At 43.0% G+C, this 15168-nt stretch overlaps 1 protein-coding gene across 2 annotated transcripts in view; it reads left to right on the top strand.

The window, feature by feature from the left end:
* NEBL (nebulette) overlaps positions 1-15168 on the top strand; it is a gene marked incomplete at its 5' end in the record, with an annotated part of 331363 nt that overhangs the window by 124291 nt on the left and 191904 nt on the right. For both annotated transcript variants that reach the window (XM_082854898.1, XM_082854897.1), the window contains one exon: positions 185-269. In XM_082854898.1, coding sequence (XP_082711024.1) covers positions 185-269 — 85 coding nt within the window. The remainder of the gene's footprint in view (positions 1-184; positions 270-15168) is intronic.

Genomic DNA, 15168 nt, shown 5'->3' with positions numbered 1-15168 from the left:
TCATAGAGGGTCATGAGAACGGAGGAGGGCTTGGGACCCAGAATAATAACAGAGAGGTGACCTTGGCTAAGAGGAGAGACACCTCTTCCATTGGGACAGAAGGGAAGACTAAAACAACTGGTGTTCAAGTATTGTTTTGTGTCACAGTATTTTAATTATGTTCTTTAAAAAAATTTCTCCACAGACACTACCCAAAGCAGTCCTTCACCACGGTGGCAGATACACCTGAAAATCTTCGCCTGAAACAGCAAAGTGAATTGCAGAGTCAGGTAATTTCTGAAAGGCCTATTTTTGTTACATTCGTTCTAAATGTTATTCACAAGGCCGCTCTTCGGTCATCGTACTGTTCATGCCAGGTCACCAGCCGGTGTGCAGACTGAAAGCGGGCCTGGGTGGGCAGACCGGGCAGAAGCGCTGAGTGTCTGTTTTATTCCCGGTCTTGGATCACCCTGATATTCTCGGTTCTGTTATCCACACGGGACTAGGGCAAGTAAATGAGTTCTGGTCAGAGTAAGTGTTTCCCAACAATATTGATTTATTTGGTCCTAAATATTTAAAAACATTTTATAAATAGCTTTTCCACACTGCATATGTAGGGGAGAAAAGAGGTGTTAACTTGACCCAATTGCAGTGAGTGTGGGGCTAACACCCTGTCTGTGTATCTCACACCAGCCACTAGCTTTGTTTTCATCCTGTCACTTTATTCATATTTCTTTCATATGTCACACTGACAGCATGAACAAAGATTAGAACACCATGATTGGCTCCCAGTCAACCATTTTGGATGGAAACGTGCCTTCAATATGGCGAAACACATCGGTTAAGACTAGGGATTTGAATGACAGTGTTTTCTTCAGGGACACCCCGTCTCTTCTTGAGAAACCTAGGGTGCTCTCTTTCAGAGAAGTTCTCTTGCCGGCCACGGTGTAGGACTGCCGAGCAGTCCTCAGCGTGTGTGCTGGGCAGCCACGTGGCAGCCCACTGGTCAGCGGCGAGGTAAAGTAACGCTGAGGAGCGGGGAGGGAAGGCTGAGTAGAGGTCCCCTTTCCACTGTTCATTGGTTGTGGCCTTGGGCCAGCCACTGGGATTCTTTGTGCTGGTGTAAAGTGAGACAGTCTATCTGATCTTGTCTACCTGTCTTGAGGGTGGCTGCAGGTGTCAAATAGGTAGTTAGGTGTGAAAGCATTTTGAAAAGTTAAAAAAAAGATTGTATGACTGTGGAGGCTGATTATGAGTACCGTGGTCCCTGAGAATCCTTGATGTGAAAAAGGAGAAGAGTAGACTTCGTGAAGGAGGGAGGTGTCTAGCTCACACTCTTTGAAAATGTCAGTTGTAGCTGTTCGTAATGAGAGTAGTCAGCTCTCAGTTGCAACGGATCTAATTATTTCCACGCGGGTTTATCTGATCACAGGGGAGATGGCAGTTCCCTCCATCCTCTTTCTGGAGGACTTGGGACCACCTCCCAGTCCACTTAATTAGAGGAAAAAAACTCCAAGTAGGGTTTACTGTTGGTTAACAACGCCATGAAGACTTGGTTGGCAGTTAGTTTTCGGTTTATGTAAAATGCTAATTTTCCGTGTGCTAAGCTATTAGTTCAAAAAATTGAGTGCCGGCCAAAGAGAGGCACTATTGCAGAGCCAGCAAGAACACCCCTTGCTCATTCACACCGCGGAGGGTGCCAGGACTTGGCTCCTGTCTGTGCAGCTCCAATATGCCTTTCTTCTCATCAAGTTAGGATTAATTAGGTAATTCTGGAGAAGTACTTCGAGCACATTGGAAAACAGAACTAAATCAAGCAATCAAATATCTGTTTCCTGCCTGTTACATGTCCTTGTTCTGTGCAATAGAATTTATAATTAGTTAATCCTCTCTTCACAGAGTTCACGGGGTGTCTGAGGAAACAGGACTAACATACCACCCCCCCACCTCGAGCAACTATGTTTAATTTAAAATAAGGACTCAGAAATGGGGGGGCGAGTATGGGTTGGTCTGGTTATGCTTCATGCTGGCGGGGTGGGGGTGGGGGGCTCTGAGTGGAGCCTTGAAGGTTGACAGAGGATCTGATATGAACCCTTATCTCCTTCCTTTAGAGAGCACACCGCTCCCTTTGGGTTCAGTTAGTGGTTATAGGTGTCGTCTCCTTGGTCCAGGAACAAGCATTTATTGTTTTCCCACCACACGCCTGACCTCTGGAAAGGCAAAGAAAAAAGGAGTCACTGTTTCATGAAAGGCTGATTTTATTCTCCCTCAGGTAGGTAGCAAGCTGCGAACTTCAGAAGACAGAGCACACACGTGCTTCTGGGCTCGTGGGACAGGAGTTCATAGAGGGGCACAACGCGCTATGGGGTCTCCAGGCAGTGGTCAGGTGAAGGCATCAGATTTTCTGTAAAATTTTGCTCAAAAATCATCTCCTTCAGAAAGAAAATGTAGGACTTCATCAGACAGATGTCATGGGGAAATTCAACTCAACTCAAGAAACACGTGACTACTTACTATGTACAAGGAATTGTGCTAGGTGTCGGGGGAGGGAAAAGCATCACCACCACCATCATCATCATTATCGTCAATCTTGCTGTATTCAGGGCACATAATTTTACAGGTACTATTTCATTTCCTCTTAAACAGCCCTGTGAGACAGGTATTTATTATTATCCCTATTTAGATGAAGCATTCAACCTTTAGAGAGTTTAGAGAACTCACCCTTTCAAACTTAGCAAGGAATTGAACTTGGAATAGAACCTAGATCTGTGAGCCCCAAGTGTCCACAATCTCAACCAGTACTCTGGTCACATTACTCAGAGAGCACCTAGAAAAGGAGATGTGTAAGCAGATACTTTCAGTACAAGCCAATAGGGCAGTGTATGTAAAGGTAGAAGGGCTCCTCTCAGGTGCAGAAGTCCTCTCTCTCCCCTTCCTCCCCTCCCCCTTCTTCTTCTCTTTTCCCTCCTCCTCCTTTTTCTCCTTCTCCTTCTCCATGAGCGATTAAAATACTTCTGGAGTGTTTCTACCTTTGCAAAGACATGGAAAGATATCTACCCTAATGGTAGCATTCATTACTGGCAAATCATTTAATGTTAGCATATTAAATGATTTGATTCTGTGGTAGAGCATTCCCTTTGAGTTTTGATACCAAGAATTCTGAACAGCTCAACAGTTTTGGTGGAAGATTGACTATTAAAATTTTATTTACTTGTTTTGATAACCTGTGATGCTAAATGAGCCAAATCTCTTCATTACTCCGAGTTTTGAAATTCTGAAATCCTTTAGAATTGTTTGGTTAAAACTCCTGTTTTTTCTTTTAGTTCATTAGCTCACCAAATGAGCCAAAATGAAGGGAAAACAAAAATAAATTTTCAGTCCAACCTAGGAAGTTATTTATGGTTACATATTGTTATCTTTTCCTTTTTTCTCTTCTCTGTCTCGGTCTCTTTCTTTTCCAGAGGGTTATGAACATAGCCAGCATTTTTTTTTTTTTTTTTTTTTTGCCTGAGTGTTAGATCCTCTCAAACTTTTTTGGGATCTGTATTAGGTGCCGATTGTCATAATAAAATGATACGAAATACCGGAGAATAAACAAGGAAACCATGAGTTAGCTTTTCAGAACTGGTGATAGGCGGTGGCTTACAGGCATCATCCAGCTTGCAAATAACTGGTGCCTGTCCACTTGGGCAGCCACTGACCGTGCTGGCTGTGGATGGCTCTGGAACTCTGCAGACAAGCGGGGGAGGGGAAGCATTCCTTCTTCCCTAGCTCCCTTTCCATCACATCTCACAGGATGAACTGCTTCAAAGAAATAGCATAACTGGAGGTTTGGTGCCCCCACTGGCCCACAGTGGCCCATACCGTAAGGGGCAAAAGTGGAGACTTTTCCTTCCAGTGGTATTAGTAACATTGTACTTCATCCGTGGGGCGTCGGCCTTTCACTGCATGCCTCGGGACCAGTGTGATGTCCTTGTTTTTGTGGGGAGGTGAGCCTTGAGTTCCAAAGCCTTGCCTGGTAAACTAAACTTCTGGAACACAAACTCTTTGTAAGTTGGGCAGCCCCTAAACTTTAAAAACTTAAGTGAGGTGAAAACCCCCTTAGGAGAGAAGGTTTTTAAATTTATTATTTTCACATGATGTTGTAGCAGGTGTTTCTTGTTTTCAGGCTGTGGCAGAAAAGGCGCAGATGCTTTGAGTACCTTCCATCGGGAGTCTATGGACTTCATAAAGCTGGGGAAATTGTTCTTCAAATGGAATTTTGAGGGGAAGCCTTCATAGAAAAGAGAGCAAAACAGGGCCGTTGTAGCTTTAGCAAGGGGAGGGGGTGTTTCCCCTGCTTCTCTCCATCCTCCCCCTCTAGGGCCTTGGGATGAATGTCTTAGGAAGCCTTGGGCCTCTGTAGGCCAGAGTTCTGAAAAGCACTGCTGAAAGACAAAACGTTAGCTAACTTTCCCACTTGGTTGTTTATGTGATTGGCTTAGCTGTTTGCAATCCTGCTGAAAATAATGGAGAATTGGGGCTCCCTGGGTTCTTAAATGGAGTGTGTATGATTTATGAGTGCTGATAAGACGAAATTGAAAATTATGATGGATCAATACAGATTATTCTGGAATCTTGAGTTTTCATTTTGTAATCTATGTTAATTTTTTTTTTTTTTTTTTGCGGTACGCGGGCCTCTCACTGCTGTGGCCCCTCCCGTTGTGCAGCACAGGCTCCGGTCGCACAGGCTCAGCGGCCATGGCTCACGGGCCCAGCTGCTCCGCGGCATGTGGGATCCTCCCGGACTGGGGCACGAACCCGTGTCCCCTGCATCGGCAGGCGGACTCTCAACCACTACGCCACCAGAGAAGCCCTATGTTAATTCTTTTTTAATTTTCCATGTTTCTCTGGGGGCATAAAAAACATGGCGCACAGGGAACAGGATATATGACAGTAGTAAGGTGAGAAGTTGACATGGTTTTTTTATAGGGAAACATAATAGTTACACATATCTGCAGGAGGAATGAAGACACATGTCTAATATAAACCTCTGGAAGGTCAAGGAGGTAGGGCTGTGACCAGCATTCCCTTTCTGGCTTGCCCTAGGTACCTTTCTGTACCTCCTCATTCTGTCTTCCATTTTCAGGTTTTTTTTTCTCTCTGTTCTCTGTCATCTAACCAGCCAGTGTGGTGTTCAGTTATTACCTAAAGCAGGACTCCTCTCACGTGGTAGTTGCTTTTTAATAAGGTATCACTGAGGACTGACTTCCTTCAAAGCAACAGATCCACGACTAGGGAACATCAGTAATTGTCTAAAGATGACTGGAGAGCTCCTTTGGAGAGCATCCTCTGTGTATGTGTCAAATCTCATCCCAGAGGCCCCAACCCGATCATAAATTTGACCTGAATTTCATTTGCCACCCAGAGCCAATGATATGCCAAATTCTGTGCTAGATATTGGGGATGCTGTAGTGAGCAAAATCATATAAACCTTCACTCTCAGGGGATTTATGGTCTAGTGGGGGAGAGGGCGATAATAAAAAATTAACGAACGTAGGCAAAATTGCAACTGTGACAAGAGCTGCAGAGAGAGAGCTGTGTGTATCTTAATTATGTTTAAAAACATTTTCAGGGAGTTGGAGGCCTGAGTGCTTTTCTGCAGACAGGTACATAATGGGATCTCAGAGTGGCCTGCTGCCTCCTGCCCAGCGGTGGATCCCATTTCTAAACGCATATCTTTTTTTTTTCCGATTTCCTGATCTTAGCTGACGATTCTTTGCTCCTTGCTGGGTCCACTTACCGTCCCTTATCTCATGCGACAACCTCATACTTCTAAACAGGAAGACCGTCTCTCCAGATAGTTTTTCATTGGTAATTCTTATATTCCGCGGATCTCGGACAAGAAGGCTTTCATATTTGCTTTTTAATTTTCCATCTTCTTTGAACCTAATTTTGGCAGCTTTATAGCTCCCATCTTTTGATTTTTCACCATTTGATGCTGTATTTTGATCCGAGGGTGATGCTTCTTATTTCTCACAAAAAGCGCTTTCTCATGTATGTAAAGGTAAAAGTTCACAGGGAGAAGCTTCAGCATGTTTCTTTTCAAGGTTTTGAGGCAGTGAAAGTGATGAGAGATTATGTTTCACATATAGGAAGGGCTGAATGTGAATAAGTACTTCAAAGGAGAAATATTAATTCACTTGATGTGGCACATTTCTTCCAGGGAACAGAACATGCTGTGCAGATGTTAACTCTAACCCCCACCATCTCCCACAAGTCAGGTTGTTTTTCTGTTTTACTTCTGGATAAAATGATGTAAGAGGCAAAAATGTCAGGAGTGACAGACAGCAAAATAACCAAGATGTTTTGATTTGCTGTGTCATGATGGAGTTTTAGAGCCTTTCATCACAGGGGCCTGGTTTTCTACTCCTAACCCTTCTGAAATGACCCATATTCTTTCCATCTGTTCTCAGAGTCCCAGCAGAGTGGTTCTTTGGTGCCCTCCCAGCTCATCCTGCCTCCCTGCCCATCGTGCCCACAGCCGGTGGTAGAGGGTGGAGGTGCTGTACTCTGGGTGGGCAGGCCATGGGCTACTTGTTATTATTCTGTGGGCCACAGCCAGATTACTCGTCCTTTTAATCAGGCACTTGAATATATAGCCTGTCAATTTTTTGTGGCTCTGGGGTCATGGATATAACAGCTGTGATGAAGAGACTATTTTAAAAATACGAAATTAATGTGTTTTTCATCTTTCTCGTCTGTAAATCATGTTCTGCTTTACCACCTCACACTTATGGCTCCAGAGGAGGGAGAAGAGTGAACCCCACTTGGAGAAGGAGGGAATATGGTCCCAGGTGAGGGGGACGCCTATCCTTCCTTCTGGCTATGGTAACTTGTAGAAAAAAGGCAGGAAAAAATCAGAGACTGAAACGTGCCCCTGCCCCGTCTCTTCCGGTGGAAGTCTCTCATTGGGAAGATGGGGGAGGCATGGCAGGTCGGTGGAGAGCAGCGAGAAGCAGAGACGACCACCGCACGAGGCATCCTGCCGGCCCCTGCCAGCTCCACGGTGTGCCTGCGGGCAGGGAGAGAACCGGAGTTTAGTCCCTCATGTGGCGCAGAAGGGGTCAGACATTCCAGCGCAGAGGCAGTAGAGCGATGCTGAGGGTGCTCGCTGAGGAGCTGGCTGGGGCAGTGCCACCGAGGAATAATGGGCCCCGGGAGCCAGGGATGGTGAGCGTCAGGGAGGAGCGGTGGGACCTTGGCGAGAGGTGCCCTTCTGAGCCGGGGGAGAAGGCACCGTGAGGGCACCAGCCAGAGGCTTCGTCAGGGATTCCAGCAGGGGCCCAGCGAGCGCGAGGACAGGGAGAGGCCACCGACGTCAGACGAGCTGGAGGAGAGAATGAGGGAACGTGGGCCTGGGTCCAGCGCTTCACCCTTGCTTCCCTCCGAGGTCACTGCCTCAGCATGGAATCAGGCAATGAAACCAAATTTATAGTACAATATCGGATTCAGAAAAGTCCTCTTGGTAGTAGCCAGCAGCACACAGTAGGTCTGATTAGTGCACTGAATCTTTCAACTCCTGTCAAGTACCTGTGTTTTCTTTTGCCAGAAATTATTTGGTCTAATTATCATTTCATGTTATCTCAGAACTTTGCTTATAGCATCCGCTGTCTTCAGGAGGACCTCCCGCCGGAGTTCTCCATGGGCCTGTACAGATGGAAACTGGCTCGAGAAATTCTGTGCAGAAAGATGACTATGATGGCTTCATTCTTTAAAAAAGCTTCCATTTGCAACAGTCATTGTGTTGTGTTCTTTTTTGTTTTGTTTTGTATTTTCGCGGTACGCGGGCCTCTCACTGTTGTGGCCTCTCCCATTGCGGAGCACAGGCTCCAGATGCGCAGGCCCAGCGGGCATGGCTCACGGGCCCAGCCGCCCCGCGGCATGTGGGATCTTCCCGGACCGGGGCACGAACCCGTGTCCCCAGCATCAGCAGGCGGACTTTCAACCACTGCGCCACCAGGGAAGCCCTGTGTTGTGTTCTGAAATGAGATCTCTACTTAAGCTTCCGAAAATATTGGTTGTACTTTTTAAAGGGTGAGGAGAGCAATTAGAATTTCCCTCCCTTCCTTCATCCCTCCTCAGCTCTCTTGATTTCTGGTGAAGTCAAGGATGAGGATGATAGTAAATCAGAAATTAAGGTGACACAAACTTGATCCTAACTAGTAGGGAAGTCAAAGCTCCGTTTGACTGACACTCTGAGTTCCCATTTATATGAAATTGGCTTTATTTCAAGGGAATCTGTAATCTGCAGATATCTTCTAAGGGAAGTTGAACAAGCCTCTTCAGATACAGATTTAGCTTCCTAAGCGTGCGGTACTTTTAGAGCCCAAGCAACTAAATATACCAAATTTCACATTCTTGCTTAAACTAAAGATGTGAAGAATAGCGAAACCAAGGTTCCTATCCTAGTTTTAATTAAACAAACAATCTTAGAGCCCTTATACAGATTTTTTTCTTTATCTCTAGAATGGCTATAATGCTTATAAATTATTAAAATTAAAATGAAAGTACATCTTAACTGTGTTTCTTCTGTGTACTTTGCAAGATTTCCTTAGAATTGGATAATCTCCAAGGCTCTGAGAGAACTTTTCATTCTAGAAGATTTTATTCTCTACAGGAACATTGCTTAAAGTCTTAGGTATGTATATATACTATATATATTTTTACATATAATACATATAAAATGTTTGTATGTGTGTATATGCATGTAATGCACATTGTACATATATGTTTACACATGTATATACATCTGTGTATAATATGCAGATACACACATACATATATATATATATATACATACATATAATAATATAATAAAGCTAACTTGGAGAGACAATGTTCAGAAAATAGTCTCCTTGAAAATCTGAAAGACTGAGAAAACGTGAAGTATCTTTTCTCTTTTGTTATCGATGGCTAAGTATGATTTAATTCACTGCCGGACACTGAAACAGCTGCACCATTTGCAATCTTAGTTCCCATCATGTAAATTAGCTCTGCAGTTCCTGTGTCTTTTAGTCATTCCATATGTTTTAGGAAATAGCTAAGGTGAAAAAGTGTAACAGAGATGGTATTACTTCTGGAAGTGAGGTAATGAGATCTTTTTCAAAATATCACCTATTCCAGAGGGCAGATTACTCATTTCACAATATAATGAGCAGAGACGTCGTTAAAGCTTTACCTGTTTTGATGGGCTTTACTCTCTCTGTAGTTTCTTAATTAATTTAATGTTTTTTTAATAGCTGTTTTCTTTATCCTTTGTTTTAAATTTTAAACTAGAAGCTAGAGATCTTATTAATGTAACAGTTATTACTTAATAACCAGGCTAAGCAATTGTCAGGACTATATTTATACCATTTGATGATACGGGTGATAATGTATGAAATGAAGTAGAAACAAAGAAAATAATTTCATGAAAACCAGGAGTCTTATGGGAATGAAGAATTAGATACTTTATTGCAAAGCAGACAGATGCTTTTCGAAGTTTTTCTTGACATTAATTACAAATCAAGAAAAATCAAGGTGTTTTTGATTTCAGACCTTTACTAGCAAAGAAATCTCATTTAAGGACCCACATGTACTTCTTGTAATTTAATTCTGTATAAAGCTGCTTCAATTATTTATTGGTTTAATCTACATTTACTGAATACCTCCTTTGGCCAGACACTGCCTGCTCTTGGGGTGAAGGTGTGTGTGGACAGAAGCCAGCAGCGTTGGGGAGGAACACGACCCCTGACTTAGAGGTGTTTATTGAGTTTCCTCAAAAGATATTCTCCCCAATTCTGCAAACAGTTATTTTTTTCTGTGCTCTGTGTAGCTTTCCCCTCTCATTCCCCGCTGAAATGTTTACCCGTTCTGCGAATGGAAGCCCGGAAGGACTCTCTTTCCCTTTACATAGATCAAATACCAGCTGCTCTGAGAAACTATGTATTGGGGAAGAAATGATCTTTTAACTGGTTTTGGAAATAACTCCCCAGCACCCGTGCCCTTTTGTAAACTTTTTGTAGAGTTTGCTCCTTCTTAAGATAATGTGGATAGAATGTTTTTGATTGTTTCATGGACACAGGAAAGCTTCTCCAATAAAATCCACTTTTTTGGGGGGGTTATCATCAGGAGAATTAAATCATGTCATCAGCAATGTCCCAATCCTCTTGTTATCCTGCAGACTCCTCACCCTTTTTGGGTCACGGACCCCTTTGGAAGTTTGATGAAAGCCATTGAACTTCTCCTTTGGAAAAGGTACAAAAGCAAAAATATGCCAACTTTAGAATATAATTGCAGGGAGTTCATGGGTCAGCAAAGGTCATCAGAGTCCCAGGTTTTAGAAGGTGTGGTCAGGTCAGCCAGTGGGAGGAGCAGAGAAAAAATAGGCTGAACTTAGAGGTTTAGCAGAGGCTAGAGGATTGGCACAGAGGTTATGGATTCCCTGCCTTCTAAGCACAAATTTATCTTGATTAAAATATTAACTGTCTTGGAAAACGTGAAATGTTACTGCCTTAAAGAAGGCAATCTAGCGACAACTGTTAAACCTTAAAAATACGCGTCCTCTTTGATCCAGCAGTTCCACTCCTGGAAATTTCTCCTGTAGAAACAGAAATATCAGCATATGAGGCACATGGGCAAGGATCTCTAGGTCAGCATTGTTTGTAGCAGCAAAAAACTGGAAACTGAATGAAAGCCCATCAACAAATAGTAGAATAAATTATGATAACCCAGACCACAGAATATTATGCGGCCATTAAAAAGAATGAGATAGAGGTAAACCAGATGCCTTTGGGATGTCCATGTGGTATTACTCAGTGAGAAATTTAGATACAGAAAAGTGTATAAATGACAAGACTCTCCCTCTGTGCATGTGTGTGCATATCTATGTCTTTGCGTATGTCTGATTAAGATTATATGTGTGGGGAGAAAAATATGAAGTAGTATGCACTAGGGTGTTAGCATTTATTTGTTCTGGGGGCTTATCCATGGTGAGCCAAACGAAGGGGAAAAATGGTTAAAATAACTTAAAAGATGTCTATGATGGCATGAATGCATTTTTATGCAATTATCTATTTATCTGTCTGTATCTGTCTATCTCTATTTATTATCTGTATGTTGGTGGGTATATGTGAGAAGAAAGAACACAATGACTTAGAGACATAATTGCTTGTATGTATTTAGCATTCCATTCTTTTACTTCTTTCACAGCCAGTAACACTGGGGCTTCTCAGTTCAGTCTTGTGGGGCTAACTAGGCCAATATGGCCAGCCTGCGATCTCCCTGCTGACTTATTAGGTGGATTTCCTGTGACTCACTTCTCTAAAGTTATTTAGTCTTTAGCAAATGTTTGTTGGATGTCTATTTTATGTCATGTACTAGGCTTTGTGCTGGGAAGACTCAAAGAACTAAGGGGTGTGTGTGTGTGTGTGTGTGTGTGTGTGTGTGTGTGTGTACAACTCAGGGACTGTTTGCAGCTGCATTTGAACTTCCTCCCCCCAATCTGTCATTTATCTGCTTGTGGGTGTGTAGGGTCGAGAGCATAGATGCTGCTCTCATGTCAGTAAGAACCTAAGAATTTGGAGTAGGATCTTGACATTCCTTCTTTTTGTTCCATTAAATGACCTACTGCCTAATTCTCCAACTTTTCCTCAGAGATGCCTGAAGACCTCTAGAGAGGATAGTACTGAAAGGACTTTAAAGGAAAAAGATGTATGAGGTGCTTCCTGTAGATCATTGTCTCTCAAAATTGTGGTTTCCCACATCATAGTTACCTGGTGAGCATGTGGAAAATGCTTACCTGTGGAGCTGGCCCCAGACTCACTAAGGGGGAGGCCTAGAAGTCCACAGCGTTACTAAGTGCCCCGTGGAAGTCTCACGCACGTTAATGTTTGAGAGCCAGTGCCATCAAATTTTGCTTCAAATAATGAGCCTTCCTGGCGTCTTTCCCCAGAATTTTACCAAGACTTTTCCATATCCTTGGACTTCTTTCCCACGTGGTGTGGAAAGCTTAGATACTGTGCCATGTGGAAATTGGTCCCCGTTCACTGGTTTCTCATTCAGATGGACTGACCTCCGTCTGTCAGGCAGGATACTTGGGAGCGTGTGCTGCTGCCAGGCTTCTGAAAGCTTATGCCAGTGCTTAGGATGCAAGTCCAGGGAACATAGACAGGAGAAGGGATGCTTTAATTCAGTTTTAGGACATTTAGGTATTTGACTCAGCAGATACTCTTACAGACATTTTTCTAATATCAAAATGGCTTTTTATTTTCCTCTTTTTGTTCATTAGTGATGTCTGCATTTTAGAGGAGATATTATGAAGAGAAACTTTCAGACCATAGTGTCACTACTGAACACACACAATTTCATTCTGAATGTAAAGAAATCAATGTAGGTCAGAAAAAGACTAGAATGGTTTGAAAAATCAACAATCTGATGGTCAAATTCAAATGTCTTTAATGTAACAGAGTCAGTATATACATACACACAAGAGAGAATTTCAGGTTACGATGCATTTTGTTGTTTGTAACCACAGGAGTAAAACCACGATTTGCACACATGATGTAAATGTTTTGGAATTCTTGATTCTTTGGGCTACTTCTGGTTTATTTATAAATAATCGTAATAGAATCAAGAACTGAAAGTGTTCTTCAGATATCTAAGATTTATCCCTTTACTCAGGGTTTCTTCCCCAGTCCTTTTATCTAAAATGTCAAAATAACTGAAGCAAAGGCTAGTTCATATGAAAAGCAGAACTGAGTGACTGTTTTCCTACATTCCTCATGTGATTGTACCTGTATAGACAACAACCTTAGTACTGTTCTGATTAGAAAGGCCTTGTCTGGGAACCTTTTATCTCCACAGCAGGATATATATACGATCCGAGTCGATGCTAGAAACCCACGACTTCACCCCTCAATCAATAATCATCGATTGAGTAGAGTTGGTTTCGGGGCTATGTATTAGATACCACGAGGCACACAGAAGAAGAGTCATAGTTTCTGCCTCTGAAGAACAATCTAATTCAGAAGGTAGTTCACATGTGCACGCGCTGACATGGTTCCGTAGCAAAAGGTTCTTTCAACAAATACTAGCGAAGACAACATAAAGAAGTGATGGTGGAATAGGGGAGGTGTTGGAGAGCAGGCACATGACACTGTAGAGAGACAGCTGAACAGGAGCAAGACGCGAGGAAGCCATGAGTGTAACCCATGAAGCTGTCTCCATCCGAAAGTCGTCAGCTGGAGGGTGTGGGCAGTCGGTCAGGGGAGTCTGTGCTCTGGAGGGTGGAGAGGCTTTGGAACGAAATGATGAGGTCCTCAATCAGGGTAGTGTAAAAGCTGTTGAAGAATCATGGTCTAGGGATTTTATGAAATGCAAAGCTTGGAGAAATGAAAGAACTCCAGTGTGAGGGAGTGAGGAGGCTGAATCAGGATCGTGGCTGTGAAAATAGGGAAGCAAAACTTAGTGTTACTTTTGGAGAAAATTGGATATTAGGGGTAAGTTGGGGAAAAAAAATAAAGTCATATAATGAAAATATTTGTGAAGGTATTAAACACATCAATCTGAGACACTTTATTAATTAATTAATTTATTTTTGCTGTGTTGGGTCTTCGTTTCTGTACGAGGGCTTTCTCTAGTTGTGGCAAGCGGGAGCTACTCTTCATCGCAGTGCGCGGGCCTCTCACTATCGCGGCCTGTCTTGTTGCGGAGCACAGGCTCCAGATGCGCAGGCTCAGTACTTGTGGCTCACGGGCCTAGTTGCTCCGCGGCATATGGGATCCTCCCAGACCAGGGCTCGAACCCGTGTCCCCTGCATTAGCAGGCAGATGCTCAACCACTACGCCACCGGGGAAGCTCCCTGAGAAACTTTAAATTAGAGGGGAAACAGTGACTAGTGGTGAGGAATAAACCTGATTAATTGACTTTTAAATTTTAAATTGTGGATTTTTGGTCTTCAGACATTCATTTGTGTCATAAACTATCATTGAATAGACCTTTGACATGGTAAATATTCTATGGTTTAGAATAACTTCGTAGGCTTTCATTCAGTAGGTGGTAAATAAGTGCTGGATGACAAATTCTGGTATTTATCTTGCAAGGTAATCTGCAATTCTATGAGAGGCGTTTTCCTGCCTGGGACACAAAGCTCTGCTACAGTTATTTGTGAATAACTTTTTATAACTCATGTTCTAAGACTATTGTAAATTGCCATTTAAAAGAACAATGTTTCATCAACATAAAAAAACCTCCCTCCTTCCTACATCAGGGGTATTTTCCTCTTGTCTAAAAAATACATACTTCTTTTTAGAAGTCTGTATTTACACTGAGCTGGTACTTTTCTTCTCTGGAAAGGAAAAAAAAAACCACTTAGAAAAACCCAAGTAACCAAACAAATCACCTTGATTACTACCTACAGAGAAAAGGAGCTGGCTTTATTTTTTCTCTTGTGCATAGTTTTAGATCAATCCATATATGAGAAATAGTTATGTTAGAAACTGTTTGGATATTTGGTGTAGTGGGTGTAGAGAATGGGTACATCAAATTGCTACCTAACAGAGCAAGGAAACGAGTTCATATTGTCTATTGGGAAACAAAGCGTATGACTATTAGAAAGAAAAAAAAAAAGTGTTGAAAGAGTGTGTTGAGTTGCCAGGGACCGCTTAGCTTCTACAGTCTGTTCACGTGTGCAGTGCCGTTAGTCATCTGTCTCCTAGTTGCTGACCAGAGGGCTTTACCAATAGTGGCATTATTTTCCTGGGTTTTTATTTCCCTGGAGTACCTGTGATAATGCTGTATGTTATGCTGCAGATCATTTATTTTGGTAGACCTTGAAATTATGTCCACCTTACAACTTGGAAAACTTTGGGTAGGAAGAATCTTCTGGCTGTGTTTCACTTTGCAGCTTCTTCGGCTCTCACTTGCTACACGGTCTCTGAGCCTGTTCCGTGGAACGTGTGTATGACACGGGTGCCTGTTCCACTTCCTACGCGCCAGTCATCCTCTTGTACCAAGTCGCCCTTCTCCCCATGGAATGTGGCGGCCAGGCGGTGTCAGCTTTCGGTCAGCTGGCTGGCCCTGGTGGGGTAGAACCTGGTGTCCAGGTCTGACTCCACACTTGCTTTTTCCTGACAGCCTTCCTCTCTGTGACATCTTGCCCGTGACTTT

Source organism: Leucopleurus acutus (assembly GCF_964270905.1).
Source record: "Leucopleurus acutus genome assembly, chromosome: 1".
Lineage (NCBI taxonomy): Eukaryota > Metazoa > Chordata > Mammalia > Artiodactyla > Delphinidae > Leucopleurus > Leucopleurus acutus.
Note: the sequence above shows the minus strand (reverse complement) of the source record. Positions and strands in the feature narration are given on the sequence as shown.